The sequence below is a fragment of the Lynx rufus genome, unplaced genomic scaffold (assembly GCF_022079265.1).
Source record: "Lynx rufus isolate CCGP_SWC_20201006 ecotype Redwood Valley unplaced genomic scaffold, mLynRuf1.p SCAF_8, whole genome shotgun sequence".
NCBI lineage: Eukaryota > Metazoa > Chordata > Mammalia > Carnivora > Felidae > Lynx > Lynx rufus.
This window is the reverse complement of record NW_025814896.1, coordinates 28,093,725-28,111,573: the sequence shown is the minus strand read 5'-3', so window position 1 is coordinate 28,111,573 and position 17,849 is coordinate 28,093,725. Positions and strand designations below refer to the sequence as shown.

The 17,849-nt window shown below is 54.8% G+C and overlaps 1 protein-coding gene across 1 annotated transcript in view; it reads left to right on the top strand.

Annotated features, from left to right (window-relative positions):
- Positions 1-9,497, top strand: part of RSPO4 (R-spondin 4) — a 33,808-nt gene extending 24,311 nt beyond the window's left edge. The window contains exons 2-5 of the mRNA XM_047067917.1: positions 4,122-4,310; positions 4,833-4,973; positions 6,821-7,006; positions 9,394-9,497. Of these exons, the coding sequence (XP_046923873.1) occupies positions 4,122-4,310; positions 4,833-4,973; positions 6,821-7,006; positions 9,394-9,497 (620 nt within the window). The remainder of the gene's footprint in view (positions 1-4,121; positions 4,311-4,832; positions 4,974-6,820; positions 7,007-9,393) is intronic.
- The last annotated feature ends 8,352 nt before the right edge of the window (positions 9,498-17,849 follow it).

The following is a 17,849-nucleotide window of genomic DNA, read 5'->3' as shown; positions in this document are numbered from 1 at the left end:
CAAGTTGGGGTGTGAGTATGTCCACACGCTCAGTGTGCAGGAAATACGATATTGTTTTTCTGTAACTGAACATAACTTCTAATTTGAACTCCTGTTCTGCCAAGCGGCAGAGATCGCCTCAAGCCGATTGAGGGTCCTTTTGCCCTTTGTTGGTGGGGCTGCATCTCAGGGCCAGCGGCATTTCATAGCATCAAAGCACTGGGGAGAGGTACCCTGGTCTCCACTGACGTCACTCTGTGACCACCTGCATGGTTGATGAAAAGCCCACATCATCAGGCGTTATCATGCGGTCCTCATGGCTTAACCAAGAGGATTGACACTTTCCTCCCTCTCCCAAACGAGAATGTGAGGTAGACTGCCCTGGGCTAGTATGGCCTCGCCGTGGTCTCTCTGCCAGGTCCCTCTGCCGCCTGCACCTGCCCTGGCTCCTGCCTCCAAGTCTGCAGTCCCCGCAGGCCCACAAAGAAGGGGAGGAAAATAGAGCAGCTCTTCTTTGCAGGTCAGTTGGCTGGTGGCACAGGACACTCCCACTGGAAGCCCATTGGTCAGAACTTAGATGTATCATCCCATACCACTGCAAAGGGGCCTGGGAAATGTAGTCTTTATTCTTGGAAGACATTAATTCGCTAAACAGGAGGGTTCCGTTACTGAGGAGGAGGGAGAATGAACATGGAGGGAGGGAGGACAACTCGCATAGCTCTCATGGCTGCAGGTCTCCATGGCTCTCAGAACTTCTGTCACCGTCCCCTGCCCAAGGCCTCAGCTTGAGGATGGGCCAGGGCTTGGGGAAGGAAGCTGGGAGGGGTAAGATTAGATATCCTCTCCCCCCTTTTCCCTCCCCAACCCACACACACAACAGAGGCTAAACATTTTTTAAAGTATATTTTTATTGTAAAGTAGCTCAACCCTACAGGCAAGAATAAAAAACCTAATGGACATCTGTACACCTGCCAGCCACTTGTAGCAAATATTGCCATTTTCGTATTTGTTTCAGATTTTCAGAAATTAAATACTACAGATTCAAGAGAAGTCTCCAGCCTTCTTCCCGAATCCCCTTTCCCACTTCTCACCTCACCTCGGAGGAGGAGCCACATTCTGAATTCAGTGTTTCATCAGTCCCCTGTGTCTTTTACTCTTAAAACTAATTTAAGTATCGTAAATGACCCTGAGTATTGCTTTGCAGAGTTTGGAACTTGCTAAGAATGGTCTCTTCCTGCGCGATTCATTATGTTCATTATGCCGTTTGCTTTCTTTGCTCTCAGCATCGTCTTTGAAATGTATCCATAATGATATGGATACAACTCAGCCTCAGGCATTTATCATGGGTCCTGGATGTGGAATGTGGCGAGCGTATATGGCTGCGTGCCAGCTGTGTTTCTCTCTTCTTTTGATACACGGGTTTTTGCAACTGTTTGCTATTCAGTGATGCTGCAGTGAACATCTCTGTTCATGTCTCTCTGGGCACAGACAGCGGAGTCTCTCTGTGTCAGTGGTTCTGAGAGCATAGTCAGGGACCAGCAGCAACAGAGTAGCATCACCTGGAACCAGTTAGAAATACAAATTCTCAGCATCCCCTCGCCCCCCCCCCCCCCAGATCTACTGAATCAGACACTCAGGGTGGAACCCAGCGCTGTGTGTTGTAACAAGCCCTCTCCAAGAGGCTGGTACAAGAATTTGAGAAGCTCTGCTCTAGGGTTTAGACCGCAAGTCAAGCGGCTGTGTTCGGCAAAGGCACATCCTCAAATGTTCTAGATGCTGCTGGATTTTTCTCCAGCATTTACACTATCAGAACGGAAAGTTTCCTTTCATCCTTGCCAGCCCTTTGTATTATCAGAATTTAACTTGTCTCCCCTTGGGCGGGAGGTGTGGGCTCTGTTCGTTTTTTCAGCTGAAGTTCTCTCTCTGGCCCCGGGGGTTCCCTCTTACGATATCACACCTTCTCTCCGCCCCCAGGTTCCTGCGGGTCTACAGCTTTGGAAACACGCAAACCTTGACTCTGCTCTTCCCAGGGACATTAGTGAGGGTTCTCAGTTGTAAGCAACAGCAAGGGGACTTAGCAGCAGGATGTGGGGGGCTCCCAGAATCCAGGCAGCTGGAGATCAGGCTGGGAGAAATGCAGGATCCACCCCACAGCGGGAAGGAGGGGAGGCAGAAAGGCCCCAGGCTGGTCTGGGCAGTCAGCTCGATTCTACCTGGACCCTTATCCCCACATATGCTCCTTACTCTCTTTGTTCGACTCCCAGGACTCCGGGTCATGGGAATGAGTATCTGATTGGTCAATGCCCAGTCACTGCCAACTTGAAGAAGGGCTTGGCCTCCTTGGTTTTTGTTCCAGGGGGACACCGGGATTGGCCCTTCTCCAGGTTCTCTCACACAATGGGGAATTCCTCTAAAAGGCAGGTCGGGCCCCAACAGAAAGGGGGGGCAGAGCTGGAAAGTCAAGAACATCCTGTGCTGAGTGGCCATGGGCTCAGTGAGCCAAGGTGTGTAACTGGTGTATTAAGCAGTCTGACCTTAAACGGGGTACAAACGTGGAACAGTGTAATGTGTCCCCAGGGCACCTGGGTGGCTCAGGCAGAAAAGCATCCAATTTCGGCTCAGGTCACGATCTCGCAGTTTGTGAGTTCGAGCCCCACGTCGGGCTCTGTGCTGACAGCTCGGAGCCTGGAGCCTGCTTCAGATTCTGTGTCTCCCTCTCTCGCTGCCCCTCCCCAGCTCACACTCTGTCTCTCTCTCCAAAATGAATAAACATTAAAATATATATATATTTTTAATGTGTTCCCAATCACCTCGAAGAAGCTGCTTGATCCTTCGCGACACCTGGTCACTTTCTGACTCTCCTCGGCTCCTGCCTTCCATGGTTTCCCTTGCTGCCTCTTACCGGGACACTTGCCATCAACCAGCCTGCCTGGGTAAGGCAACGGCAAGAGCACCGAAGCCTGGGTACTTCTAAGGGGCCCTTGCCGCCGAGAAGCCCCTCGTGCCTGCCATGAGGGATGTGCAGGCTCTTTCACTGCTGCCCACCCACTCAGCCCTGCCCTTCTCTCCCTTGGCCTCTTTTCTCTGCTCAGAGAGGCCTGGAAAGGGGCAGATCTGCAGGGCTCCAACACAAGTGAGTGTTCCCCCGGGGCATGAGAAGCTGGTCGCCTCTTTTTGCAGACACTCCGTCTCTGTGAGGAGCACGCTGCATCTCTCCTCATTTGGTTTTGGGGGTTGGGAACAGAAGGAAAGCCACAGCAATCCCCCCCCCCGCCAGGCTGACAATTCCAGTCTCCCATGAGCCCCTCTCTCTAAGTGGTCAGCTTAATCAGGTGATAGCCAGGATAGCAAGGACCCTCCCCCCCCCCCCACCATGAGCCTGGGAGAGGATCTCTTTCTAGAGTATTCTCCATCTCCTTTTTCCCAGCTTTGGGTCTGGTTGCTGATTCTGGGGCAACAAAAATTTTCTTTCCTCAACTTGCTATGCTTGATGATGTTGGGAGCCCTTGATGGTGGTGACAGGCAGGAACGGAGTATTGTTCAGACCCCCCGCAGGGGGCTGAGGGTCTCCCCCACCCCCACATGCACGTGCACCCCACCCCCCACACGCTCAAATATACACACCATTTCCCTGAAGGTTAAGTTTGTCTGTGAGTTACAGACAACTCCCGATAACAATGGTTTAAACAAAATAGACATTGATTTCTCTCTCTTGTAAGTCGGCACAGGCAGTCCAGGGCTCGCACAACAGTTCTACCTTCCTCGGGGACTCAGGCTCTTTTGCTTTTCTTGCTCTGCCATCCCCAACACGTGGTTCCTACTTCATGGTCCAGAATGGCTGCTTGAGTTCCGGCCATCACGTTCACGTTCCAACAACAGGAAGGACGAGGGGGTGACACGGGGCCCGCCCGTGCTTGTTAAGGCAGCTTTTGAGAGGTTGCGCACGTTGCTCTCCCTTATACCCCAGTGGCCAGATTGGGGTCACGTGATCATACCTGGCCGTGGGGGAAATGTCGTTCGTCTGGGTGGCCGTGTGTTCAGTTAATACCCTCCGCGAGGCGGTCTGAGCTGCTCACCTACGTGGTTTGACTCTCTCTCTCTCTCCCCCTCCCCCTCACCTCCCACCCCGGCCTGGCTGGCAGCGGGCACTGGTCCGGGGGGCAACTGCACGGGCTGCGTCATCTGCTCCGAGGAGAACGGCTGTTCCACGTGCCAGCAGAGGTTGTTCCTGTTCATCCGCCGGGAAGGTATCCGCCAGTACGGCAAGTGTGTGCATGACTGTCCCTCTGGCTACTTCGGCGTCCGCGGCCAGGAGTTCAACAGGTGCAAAAGTACGTGGTTCCTCCCTTGTCCTGTGCTCGTGCTGGGCCCCTGAGGCCTCCGGCCCATATCCGCCCCCCCACCCACCCCGACACGGCCCCACCCCCCCCAACCCTAACCCACCCCCCCACCCCGACACGGCCACAGGGCAAGTGATTTGTGCCTGAGCCCAGACTCTGGGATTTCAGGCGGGGTTTCGGGCTGACTCCGAAGCCGCAAGCAAGTCAGCGTCCTGTCTGGTCTCAGCGCTAAGGGGGCAGGGAACCTTCGCCTCCACTCTATGCGCTGTGTGGCCTTGGGCGTGTTAACTCGCGCCCTCTGGACCTAGCTCAAGCGAGAAAAGGAGTCCTAAGTCCTGACTCTGCTTTGCATGGCGACCCGGGACACACCATGGCCATCTTCGAGCTTTGATGGAAATGGGGCAGAAAGTCCGCACTCCCAGCCTAGATTTGCTATGTGACGACATCAGACGAGCCGCTTGCCCTCTCCGAGGGCAGCCGCCCTCACCGCGGGTGACCTTGGCTCTGTTGCAGAATGTGGGGCCACGTGTGAGAGCTGCTTCAGCCAGGACTTCTGCATCCGGTGCAAGCGGCGGTTTTACCTGTACAAGGGGAAGTGTCTGCCCACCTGCCCGCTGGGCACCGCGGCCCAGCCCAGCACTCGGGAGTGCCAGGGTGAGTGGGGGCCTCCTCGCCCCGCCTGCTTCCCTGCAGGGCCCGGTGCGGGGCGTCAGGACGTCAGGAGAGCCGGAAGAACCTTAAGAGAATGTCGCGTGGTGATTGGAGGCCCAACAGGTGACGTCAGGCACACAGAGGGAGCCTCCAGTACGCTCACTGTGATCGCCTGTTATTACCGACAGCGGCTTCGCTGTCCTTGCCAGGGGGAGGCAGCAGAGTTCACGAGAAGAATAAGACAGACCCGGGTTCACATCCTTTTCACTTCTCCCCTTCGCCCCTCCCTGAGCCTGGCTAACCTCCCCACCCCTACTTCAAGCTTCTGGTCAGGAGTCACCTCCTCCAGGAAGTCTTCCAGCTCCCCCCAGGCCCCTGGGGCCCATGCCTCCTCTGGGCTCCGGCACCTGCCTGTGCTTCCTCCCGTTACCGCAGGAGCACCCTGCCCTTCCCGCCTGACTTTTCTGGGCGGTGAACTCTGGGAGGCAGAGCCAGTCGGTCTGGTCACCGCTGCCACTCAGCGCCTAGCACAGCACGAGGCACACAGTAGGTGCTCAGTCCCTGCCTGTAAAATGAACACATCTAGCAAAAGGACCGTTGTTCTCAGGCCTGGAGACCTGGCTTCTGGGCCCGATCGGGTCTGAAACGCTTACAGTGTTCTGATGTTGAACCCCCTTCTCTGTTCCCTTAGCGGGCCCCTTACCTACTCAAGGCCTCAGTGGCCTCATCTGCAAAATGGGGGTATCCCATAGCTGCCCTGTTCTTTGCCTACTTCTCAGGGGCTCTTAAAAGAATCAGATGTGAACAAATATATAATATATATATTTATGATGTATATATATATATTTATAATGTATATATTTATATTTATAAGTAAATATATTTATATTTTTTTTATTTTTTTATATTTTTTTATATTTACTTATAAATATAAATATATACATTATAAATATATTTTATTTAATATATTTATTAATAAATATATATTAATATATTATGTTATAATATATATTATATATATAATATATATAATAAATATATATATATACATTTATAATATATATTTATAATATATTTCTATTATATGTTTTTATATTTATATATTTATATTTATTATAGAAATATATAAATATATATTATAAATATATAAATATAAAATATATATGTTCACATTTGATTCATATATATATGATATGATTTGATACATATGTACATATATATATATGGGTTTTTTTAAAGTTGTTTCCTACTGAGAACGTTCATGTCCCATGACCTCATTTTTCCTCACAACAGCACTGCACCACTTCCACCTTCCACAGCCCATCAAAGGCACATGATCAAGGTCAAAGCAGTGTCTCTGCCCTGAGGGCCTCCCAGCAGACCCTTCTGGCCTCTTCGCCTGGCCCTCCTCCTCCCAGCCTTCACCCTGCCCCTGCTCTAGCTGCCATCCCTCAGACACCGTCTGCCAGGCCCCCAGGGCTGTGCACGCCTACCCTCATGGTGCTTCCTTCCGGTTCCACTGGATCACCTCCTCTCCCTTTAGCCCCTCTGTCATCTCCTGGGGGAAGTCTTCCCCTCTAAAGCCAGTGGTCACCCCCCACCCCCTTCCCCCCCCCCCGCCGCATCTGGCCTGGGCATGCTTTAGTCTAGCGCCCATCCTGGGCTTTCATAAATAGATATTTAAGTGTCTCCCCTCTGCTCCTTGTGAGAGCTTGCAAACCCCTTGCATGTGGAGGCGGCGTTCGGGGAACGGGACCCCTCAGACCCTGCCCTTGGATCTGAAGGACACTCACTGCCAGCTGACCAGAACTGTCTATCTGTCTGTCTGTCTGTCTGTCTCCACCCAACAGAAGAATGTGAGCTGGGCCCCTGGGGCAGCTGGAGCCCCTGCATGCACAACGGGAAGACCTGTGGCTCGGCCTGGGGCCTGGAGACCCGGGTGCGGGAGGCCGGCCGGGCCGGGAGGGACGAGGCAGACACCTGCCAGGTGCTGTCCGAGTCACGGAAATGTCCCATCCAGAGGCCCTGCCCAGCAGGTGAGCACCAGGCCGGCATTCGGGGCTGCAGTGGGCATGGCCCGCGGGGGACTTTGAGCAGCTGGGGACATCGCCTGCCCAAATAGTGCCTGTAAGGCTGCCCAAACGTCCAAGAGTAGCCATTCCTTCCCATGGGCTAAGCATCACCCGCCCCGGTGTCTTTCCTGGCTGGGGTCAGTCCCAGCTATTAAAGCCACTGACTTAAAGAGAAGAGAGGCCGCGGAGGGTGGTAGGTACGATGTGAACAGTGAGTAGCAATAATGCGCAGGGGGCCAGCATTAACTGTGCATCTGCTATTGCCGTGGGCAGTGTGCTAATTCTCCACTTCCGGGTCATTTAATCTGCACCATGACTCGATGGTGTGGAATCGTTACCATCCCCCTTCAACAGATGAGGAGATCGGGGCCCAGAGAGATTGTCACTTGCCTCAGGGTCATGCAGCTAGGAAAGTGTGGACCTGGGATCCAAACATAGGTCTGTGTGCAAAGAGGAATCTAGAGTCACGCTTCAGTGTAAGGAACCCGGAGCCAGGTCACGGGGGGCCACACAGCTGGCATGTGGTGGGGCCAGGACTCGAGCCCAGGGACACGCCTGGTTTCAGGAGCACTTGTAGTCTGGGTTGGGAGTGCAGACAGCATAGCTGGCTGGCCGGGGACGGAGGGTGAGGTTGAGAGGGGACTGGGGAAACTAAGACCCCAGGCCCGCAAAAACACCCACGTGGACAGACGGACAGACGGAAAGTTCTCTACAGCACCTGTCACAGCACATGATTGCTGGTGGTGATTGGCAATGGAGGGACAGAGAGAGAGGAAATGTCTTCCCATAGGTGATGATGATGATGATGATGAATGAAGAATGAATGACAGCAGCAAACATTCATGCGCTGGGCCCTGTGGTCAGTGCTCTGTAAACCGATGCCTTTCGTCCTCACGACAACCCTACTGTGAGCTGTTTGCATCCTCCGGGGCTCAGCTCAAAGTCCCCTCCGCAGAGAGGCCCTCCACGACTGCCCCTGCCGAGAGACACCACCCGTGTCTGGGACCGCCATCCCGCGGTGTCACAGCTCTTACTTCCTCCCAAAATGATGGCACACACTCTCGTGCTGCCTTGTTTAGGGTCTGTCTTCCTTGCTAGAATGCGATCCCAGGTGAAAGCCGTGTCTTTGTCCGCCTTGTTCACGGCTGCCTCTCCAGGGCCTAGAACAGGGCCCGGCACACAGTAGGTGCTCAGTTAACATTTGTTGAGGAGTGGATGGGTGGGTGGATGGGAGGAAGGTGGGCCCATATCAGGCAGGCAGAGGGAAGGGCTGGGGACCCCACACCACTCACCCCACCCTCCTACCTTCAAAGCTGGCACAGCCACTCAGGCAGCGGCCACCCTTCATCCCCCAGATGCTTATGTCATTTCAGCTGACACAGCCAGCCCCGGAGTTTAGAGTGGGAGCCTGGCCTAAGCAACCCCTAAGGGTTCAGGAGTGGGTGAAGGGAGGCCCAGAGGTGGACAGCCTCATCTAAGAGGATGACCCAGGATCTGCCCTGAGGGGTGAGTGGAGGCAGGAAGGCTGGGGGGAGAAGGTGTGGTCTTTTCCTCCACGTGAGCCGGGAGCCACTTGAAAGTGACACCAGGAAGTCCAACCCAGACTATGTCACCAGCCAAGCAAGGTCCCTGTTGGGCCTCAGTCACTTTATCTGAGTAATGGGACGAATCAGATGTTTGTGCTAGAAACTCATCCCCGCCGCAGGGTTGGGGGACTGGGGGTACAGTGGGGTCAAGGTTCCCAGGTAGGTCTGGGGTTTGCAGGCCAGGCCACCCCTCCCCACAGCACGGACTGTCATATGAGGGCGGTGGGGCCGTGCCTGCTCCCACACCTGTGGGACGTGGCTGCATGCAGGGGTGCTGGCTGAATGCTACTGTCCTCGTCGTCTGAGGCCAGAGCTGGGGCCCGAAGGTGAGTGGAGGAGCTGGTGCCGGGTCCCGGGCAAAAGGTATGGAGTCTCCAGCTTGGAGCCTTGTAAACTGCGAAGTGAGTGCCCTCAGGAGGGTCACGGGCACCCCCCGCGAGGCCGCCCTAAGTCCTGACTGGCCCCCTCGCCCCATGCGAACCTCTGGGCCTGGCCAGGCCAGATGCCCAGCATGGTGGGGGCGGGGGTGCCCTCAGCCAGTCAGTGCCCCTCCTCACCCGCTAGGGAAGTGGGAGCAGTGGTCCATGTCGGGTAGGTTCCCCCGCAGTCCACGCTCCAAAGTGGAGTGATTGTAAGGTCAGCACCCAAAGGTGGTTCTGAGCCCCGCTCAGGGGGAGTGGGGGGCCCACCCTCATCCGGAAGGATGGAGGGGCCTCCCGGGGCCCCGAATGGCCTCAGAAACAACACCCTGTGCTCTCGGTGCAGAGAAAAGCCCCAGCCAGAAGAAGGGCCGGAGAGACGGGCGCCCGCGCAAGGACAGGAGGCTGGACCGCACGCTGGACGTGAGGCCCCGCCAGCCGGCCTCCTGAGGAGCCCCAGAGCTGCAGCCCCCAGCGCCCCGCACTTCCCGCTCCAGCCCTTTCCACCACGGTTGCTGCTGCTGCTTTGTCCTTGCCTCTCCCCACCCTCTGTCCCTGTGTCCTTCCACCTTTCCTGTTTCTCTTTCTGATACTCCTTCATCTCTCTTCCTCTCCTCCCTCCCTCTAATCCTCTCCCTTCTTACTCATTTCCCTTTTATCTACCTGCCTTTCTTTTCCTTTTCCGCTGCTTTCCTTCCTGTTCTTCACCGTGCCCTCTGTGTCTCTTCTCTCTCTCCCTCTCTCTCTCTCTCACACACACGCACACGCACACACACTTTGAGAGACCGACCGTCTGTGCCTTGCTCCCCAGATGCTCTATCTACTTCTTAAAGAAAGCAAACCACTTTTTCTAGGCCTTACCCTGACCTTGTCCTGACCCCAGCTTCGCAGAGAAGGGGTTTCCAAGGGCAGGGCCCAGGTCACAGTACAGGCAGGCTGCTTGCGTCCGGACAGCCCCGCTTCTGCTCCAGAGGAGACCCCAGAACCCAGGGCTGTGAGTGCCCCCTGCTCAGGCCAATCCCTGGAGGCCATTTCCACGGCCCTTGGTCACCAGCTCGCATAGGAAGCCCCAGAAGAGGCCATCAAAGCTGAAAGGAATTTTGAGATTATCCAGGCTGCTCTGTTCCCCACCCTGGAGCCCCCTGTTGTACTCATGGGGAAACTGAGGCCCAAGAAGGGACTTGCCCAAGGTCACCCAGGGAACCCAGGTGCTAGACTTTTTACTTACTGGCTGCCCTGCAGGGCACAACTCTGGGGGCCTTTGGAGAGGAGATGAAGGAAGGAGCAAGGGAAGGGGCAGGAGTGAGGGAAGATTCTCCCACTCCCCCACGCCACCACTGAACCCTGTGCACTCGTATTTCACTGTGACAACCTCACACACCCGGCAGGAAGAACATTGGCGGGGGGGGGGGGGGGGCGTCTCCAGTTAGACCTAGATGAGAAGTGGGTTTGTTCTCACTGCCTGTCATTCCACCATCATGGTACCAACCTCCTCCTCCTTGGCCTCCTGGATTCTCCAGAAGGGGGGCTCCCAGCTTGCCCTGGCATTACCTGCTGGCCTGAACTGAGAAGGTCCAGCAGCTGGGAGCTTTGAGGGTCTGGGGTGGCCTGGGGACGGGGTGTGTGCAGGCTGGAAGAGAGGCTGAAAGGGACAAAGTAGCACTCCCCCACCCCACAAGAGTGTCCACCCGCAGGCTTCCCTCTGCCTGGCACACCCTCTGAACCCCCCCCCCAAGGCCCGCCCTCACTCCTAGCTCCCCTCCTCCTCCCTGAGGACAGCCACAGCCCTTCCTTGCCTGGCCAGACTACCAGCTTCTCTTCTGCAAAGTTTGTGCCTCTGAAATGCTCTATTGTCGTTGTTTCAAGATCCCGACTTTTTTTTTTTTTTTTTTTTTTTAATAAAGAGAAAAGAAAAAAGAAATTTGCAAGTGCTTCTTGGGCATCAGGAGGGTGTTACAAAACCATGATGCTGATGAGTTTGGAGTAGCCGAATCTAAACCATGTGGGGCGGTCTTCCCTGGAATGCGCAGAGGGCCTGGGTGTGTGGGGGACGAAGGGGGTGCTGAAAGAAGAGAAGGGGCCCACAGTCCCCCAGGCTCCTCTCAAGAAGGAGGCTTAGCCACAGACAGAAGGTAGTAGCACTGTCGGCCCCCACCCCCAGCACCTCTCGGCCCCATGAATCACAGGAGGGGCCGGGGAGGCCCAGGAGGCACGACCATCCTAAGGAGCCATCTCAATCCCCTGGGCTGCTGGTGAGAGTGGCTTTAGCACTGGGGGGGGGGGGGGGGCAGGTTCAAGTCCCAGCCTGCCACCAGCCATCTGTGGGCTTTAGGCCAAGTCATTTTTCTTTCTGGGCCTCAGCCCCACCCCCACCCCCACCCAATCTGATGGATGCAGAGGGGGCCTGACCAGATAGAAGCCGTTGCCCGAATAGGAGTGGCCCAACAGCATCTTCTGGAGCGCTTTTTGTAAAAATTCAGATTCCAGGGCCCTACCCCAGGCCTACCAGTCTCCAACAAGTTCGGGGGCAGACAGTGGGAGCCAACGACCCATTCCAGGACAAGCTCAGCTGAAAGGGTGGCTCTAGGGTGACTTAGAATCCCAGCTGCCATTTTGATTCTGAAAGCGGGGCTCAGCAACGTGGTTCTTCGGAGTCTCACGTGTGTATCTCTCCTCTATACAGTTTTCTGGTGAGATTTGAATTCTAGGATGCCAGATGCTATTCCACAGAGAAAACAAGGCTTGGCCCGAGCGGAGGAGTTGCTGTTCAGCCCTCCCACCCAGCTCCGCCACGCTGCACCGGCCACCCCCAGAGCCCGCTCCGCAGGCGGACTCCCCACCCGGGAGCTCACGGTGTCCCGGTTCCCCCGGACCCGCACCATGGCCCTGCCTGTCATTCCCACCTCCTGTCCCTAGAGGGCGCCGCCCAACCAGGAACAGCGCTGCAGGCGCACTTGCAGCCAGGCACTTTTTAGAAACAGGGGGACGCAAGGCTTTTCTCTTCTATGGGGCCGGTGGGCAGGAGGGGGGAGTGGATGACGGGGGGAGGCCGCCTCCCGCCTCAGGCTGGACAACAGACAACAGTTGCAATGGTGAAACCATTCACAACAGTGAAGGCCCAGGGCTCAGACCCTCCCTCGCACAGAGGGGACAGGGATTCATCCTACAGCGGTAATGGAGACTGTAGCAGTTCCTGACCTCCCGGCCTCCAGCCCCCAGTGACTCGGGGAGTTCTATTTCTCCCACGTTCACGTATGGGAGGATTTCAGACCATCCTGTGCGGCCCATCAGACTCAGGAAATGTGCATGCTTCTGAGAACAAAAGCAGCAGTAGTGATACTGACGATTAATGATCGGAATGTCTTAAACGTAATTAACACGACCCAGGGCTTTGGGGGCAGTATCTTCTTTCCTTTGCTTTTCTCTCTTCGATGTAGATCACCTTTCCGACTTCCTCCTGTGTGCGTGCCTTTCTGCGTCATCTCCTGCCGCTTCACAGCAGCGCTGCAAGCTAACTTACAGAAGAGGAAACTGAGGCTCGAGTTAAAGTCGCTCAAAATTTACCAGTCTCACTTCGCCATCGGTTCAGTGAATATGCACCAAGGCGCTGCTGTGCGTCTGGGACTGTGCTGGGTGCTGGTGATAAAGACCCAAGACCTTGTCCCTGGAGCTTTCCAGTCTGTACTCAAGTCAGTTACAATGGCGTGACAGGGCTGCACATCGCGCCACTCCCTCCCCCCCCCAGGTGACAGGATCTGGGAGGAGGGACAGCAAATGCGTCTACACAGCCCAAGGGGGCTCAGGGAGCACCTCCTCCAGGGCCAGATGGACAGGCTGGGAACGGAAGCCGGACACGGGTCTGGAGGGGGCCCAGCTCCGGGAAACAGGCTGTGCAAATGCCTGGAGCAGAAGCTGTTCGTGGAGGTGCCGACCCCAGAATGTGCAAGCTTCCTAGGCCCCCAACCCTGGGATCCAGGGACTCAGCCCTGGGGTCTCTTGCTTCTCCACCTCGCCCTCCAACTGCCAGCCTTCCCCATAGTCTTCCATTCAACTGGATACTCACCACCCACAAGGCCGAATAGATCAGCCAGCCAGACCCGGGACTGAAGAAGCCAGCTCAGAAGTGACTCCTGCAGCCCTTAGCTGCGCAGTCTGCCTAGCTAAGGCCCCAGCGGAGAGAATCTGCCCTCTCTGAACTCCTGATCCTCAGGACTCACAAGCATAATAAAATGGTTGCTGCTTTCTGTGCCTGAGGTTTGGAAGCTTTGTTTGGCAGCAACAGACAACTGGAATGGGGGTGAAGAGGGGTGAGGCAGGGAAGAGCCTCGCAGGAAGGCCAGAAATTTCACCTGCGGGCCACTGACCAGCTCTGAGCCCTTAGGCAAGATCCTGTCCATCTCTCCGTGCCTCAGTTTCCTCCTCTGTAAAAGGGGACAAGAAGAGTATCTCTCATGGTGCCACTACAAGGTTTAAATAAGCTCCAATAATACATGGGAGTTTATACACGCAGTAAGTCCTCAATAAAGGTTTTTATTCCAATGCCTATTTCATTTATTCATTCAACAACCATCTCCCAAGCACTAAGCGCCAGGAGCTGTGTCAGGCATTTACCATTAAAAACTTAAATTCATCCTCCAGCTCACCCTCAGAAGTAGCTTTTATTATTTCTTTTAAATTTTTTTTTTCATGTTTATTTAATTTTGAGAGAGAGGGACGGAGCAGGAGTCGGGGAGGGGCAGAGAGAGAGGGAGACACAGAATCGGAAGCAGGCTCCAGGCTCCGAGCTGTCGGCACAGAGCCCGACGCGGGGCTCGAACTCACGAACCATGAGATGGTGACCTGAGCCGAAGTTGGCGCTTAACCGAATGAGCCACCCAGGCGCCCCAAGTAGATTTTATTATTATCCCTACTTTTTGTACGCGAGAAATCCAAGGCTCAGAAAGGAAGTAATGGAGTGGAACTCAAAACCTCGCCTTCCACCAGGTAGCCACTTCCTGCGGGGCGCCAATGGGATGCGCCCCACTCAGCCCAGGAAGACGAGTGTCACAAAAGAGATGCGTCCAGATCTCCACTGCTCTTCTGGGCAGTATTGCTCCTGTAACAGCAAAAAAGCCTCATCTGGAAAAGGGACTCCAAATGGCTCTTACACACGCGCCAGAAGAGATGGCCAGCTTCGTTCAAATGAAATGACAATAAAATCACCCAGAGCTATCATTTGGGACCTATCTGATTGGCAAAGGGCCGGAATGGGAAACCACAGGACTTGGCCAGGCTGTGGGTGAGCCCGCGCTCTCTCCTGCCTTCCTAGGGGGAGGAACATGGCCCAGCCACTATCGAAGATGAGTTGATGACATCTATCAGAATGACAACGCACTCGTCCCCTGACTCGGCGGCGACCCACTTCCAAGGATGTGTAAAAACACAAGCATATGTGCCTCACAGCTGTTCCCTGCAGCCTGCGTGTGATCACAAAAAACGGGACACATCCCAAACCTCTGTAGGAGACCCTCTTAAGGTATAATCGGCCAGCACTCAGTGGCACACCGGGCCACTGAGAAAGGATCCTGAGGAAGTGTTTGATGTACTGACACAGGGCAATTGCCCACATGCATTATTAACGGAGAAAAGCAAGTTGCAGAACTTGGGTGGGGGCCGGGATTGGAGCAGGTGGAAGGAGACTGGCTTTTCTCTTTTGCTCCTTTGGACTTGCAAGACACGGGAATATACTACCAAGTCCCCAAAATGAAAATGAAACTAAAATACTTTGGAGACAGTCACACTAGGCAAATGGGTCTTTAAATCCCCTGAATACACATTCACATGGCTTTGCATCAACTCCAAAATGAAGCTTTTTTTTTTTTTTTTTTCCCAACAGGATCTTGGAGACATGGCCTTGAGCTCAAGGAGGGAGGCCCAGTGGGGTGTCCTCGCTGCCTGCCAAAGAGCAGGGGTGCGGCTTCCGGGGTGAGCCACTGCGCGGGGTCCCACAGCGTTCTTCCGCCTGTTCACACAGGCACTACGTCTACTCCCTACGCAAACCTAGTGCGAAGTTTTGCTGAGACGCTGTGCAGTAGTCTCCTTGACTCCAAATCGTATCTGTTCTGCAGCATAGATGTTCCTCCTCCAGGAAGCCTTACCTGATGCACTCTGTTTTCCCAGTCGAGCTCCCTTCCTCGTGTGACTCAGTCCTCCTCCCTCCTTCCACGCCCTTTGTTCGATACCTTGGGGAGGGGCCTGGGTGCTATAACTCTCGTGGCCATGAGAGGGCAGCATTGCCCAGGGAGCCCGCAGCACCAGGCTGGAGACCACCCTGCTGGCCCAGGGCTCACTGCAAAGCCCTACTGGGTGCCAGATCCCACTCTGCGCACTCTGCTTACTTTAGCTCGTTGGAAGAAGGCACAACCGTGGCTGCCTTCTGTCATCCCCATTTTGTCTTCTTCCCCCCCTTTTTTTTAAGACTGTGGGTGTCAAGAGAGTTGAGTTCGTCATTCTCCATCCGGGCAAGCCCCTCTTTTGCTTTATTGAATTTCGCTCTTTTTTTGTTGAATGTTTTTGTTTATTTTTGAGACAAGCTGGGGGGACGGGCGCAGAGAGAGAGAGGGAGACAGGAACCGAAGCGGGCTCCATGCTGGCCGCAGAGGGCCCCGATGCGGGGCCCAAACTCACGAGTGGTGAGATCGTGACCTGAGCCGAAGTCAGATGCTTAGCCGACTGAGCCACCCAGGCGCCCCTATTTAATTTCTCTCTTGATGCCCCTACTCGTCTCTGCCCCCCACCCCACCCCCCACCCCCGCACACCCACCCTCACTAACTCTGTGTTCTTTAATGTTCTTTAAGGTTTGCATGTTTTTATGTCCAGAAATGATTCCGGGGGCAGGGGTGGCTCAGTGAGTTAAGCGTCCAACTCTTGGTTTCGGATCAGGTCATGACGTCACTGCTTTGTGGGTTCGAGCCCCACATCGGGCTCTTCGCTGGCAGTGGGGGGGCAAGACTTGGGATTCTCTCTCTCTCTCCTCTCTCTCTGCCCCGTCCCGCACTTGCGCTGTCTCTGTCTCTCTCAAAATAAATAAACTTATACTGTTTAAAAATTAAAAAAAAAAAACTTTTAATTAAAAAAAAACTGTGTGTGTGTGCTACCGATTTCCTCCCATCCCCTTCCCCCTCACCCACGCGGTGTTTCTTAGATCTAGCTCTCCTGCTCCTGCCCCCACCGAGGCTCGCTTACCCTGACCTTAGACGCGACTGTCCACTGCTCCCTTCCTCCAACTGTGTCACGGTAATCACTGCCTCTTAGGGCCGCCTTCCTGGGCCTGCGGTAGAATTTCTCTGGGCTACTGACGCAGGGAGAGGGTGGCGGGGTCACTGGCATGCCCCTGCTTTAGGTCCAGCAAAACACAGAATTCCCTCCTCCCACACCCTTTTGCTAACCCCGGGAAGCCCCTGGCTTTCTCGTGTTTTTGCCAGCTCCATGGGGGCAGGTAAAGGAGGAGTGCTTTCACTATTGAACTCTCATTTTCTCCGGTGACCACTGAAAGCGTAGGAGCCTCGACTCACCCTTTTGTTTGCGATGTTCTCCCCCATTTTACTGTGACACAACCGAGGCTGAGGCCGAGGTCCAGGTGGTAGGAGGTACAGCCCTCCCCTTGACCTGCCCCTCTGACGACAATGATGGGTTCGTTTTCTGCGGAGTTAATGACTTTGCCGGCTGGCTCTTTCGTGTTCTCAGGGCAGTGGCTTTGTTAACCGGACAACATGCAAGGGGTGGGGGGGGGGGGAGGTGTGAGGACCTGGGAGCCTTCGTAAAGGGGATTCAGGAAGGGTGAGCCTCATTGCTGGAGGCAATGGAGGAGCCTCAGGACGGCCAACCGGCCCAGTGACATTGGTGACCAGAGAAGAGGAAGCAGGAGGCCAGGAGACACCGGGAACAAGGTGAAATCTCTACCCCTCATGGCCACAAGACCCTACCAAGTCGGCCCCTGCTCTGTCTTCTGTCCTGTCCTCCTTGCCCCCTCCAGCCACGCTGGCCTCATCTGTTCCTGAAATCTCCTTCTGGCCCCAGGGCCTTGGCACTTGCTATCCCTAACCCTCTGCCCAGAGTGCTCTCCCTGTTGATCTAGATCGCCACTGGCTGCTTCCTTCTCTTTCTCTTAGTTCCACAGAGGCCTTCCCTGACAATCTTATCTAAACAGTACAGGCCGCCCCAAGGCACTCGCTGCTTAGTACCCGTTCAAATGTTTCTTCATAGCCCTTATGGTGATTTGAGATGATCTTGTGTGGAGATGAGGGTGATCCATCTGTGACGTCTGTCACCCCATCAGTCTCCAGGGTGGATTGGGCAGATGGGACTGGCTAGGCCAGCGTCCCCCTCCTCCCTCACTGCTCCGTGTGTGTCCCTCTTGAAGCTGCAAGCTGGGTCCAAGAGGACGACCTTCCCTGATGGAGGAGGACCGTTCTTCTGTCAAGGGTAGGCGAGGAGTTGTGCTCCCCCCGTAGAACCTCCAAACAAGCCCTCAAGGTTCCATTTGCAGGAGGACGTAGGGTGGTCAGGCTCCCAAGACTCCAGACGCATCCAAAGGAGGTGGTGCCTCATTTCTTTTTTTTTTTCTTAATTTTTTAAATGTTTATTTTACTTTTTTAAGGGAGAGAGAGAGAGAGAGACAGAATGAGAGCAGGGGAGGGGCAGAGAGAGAGGGACAGAGACACAGAATCCGAAGCAGGTTCCAGGCTCCGAGCTGTCAGCACAGAGCCCGACATGGGGCTCGAACCCACGGACTGAGAGATCGTGACCTGAGCCGAAGTCGG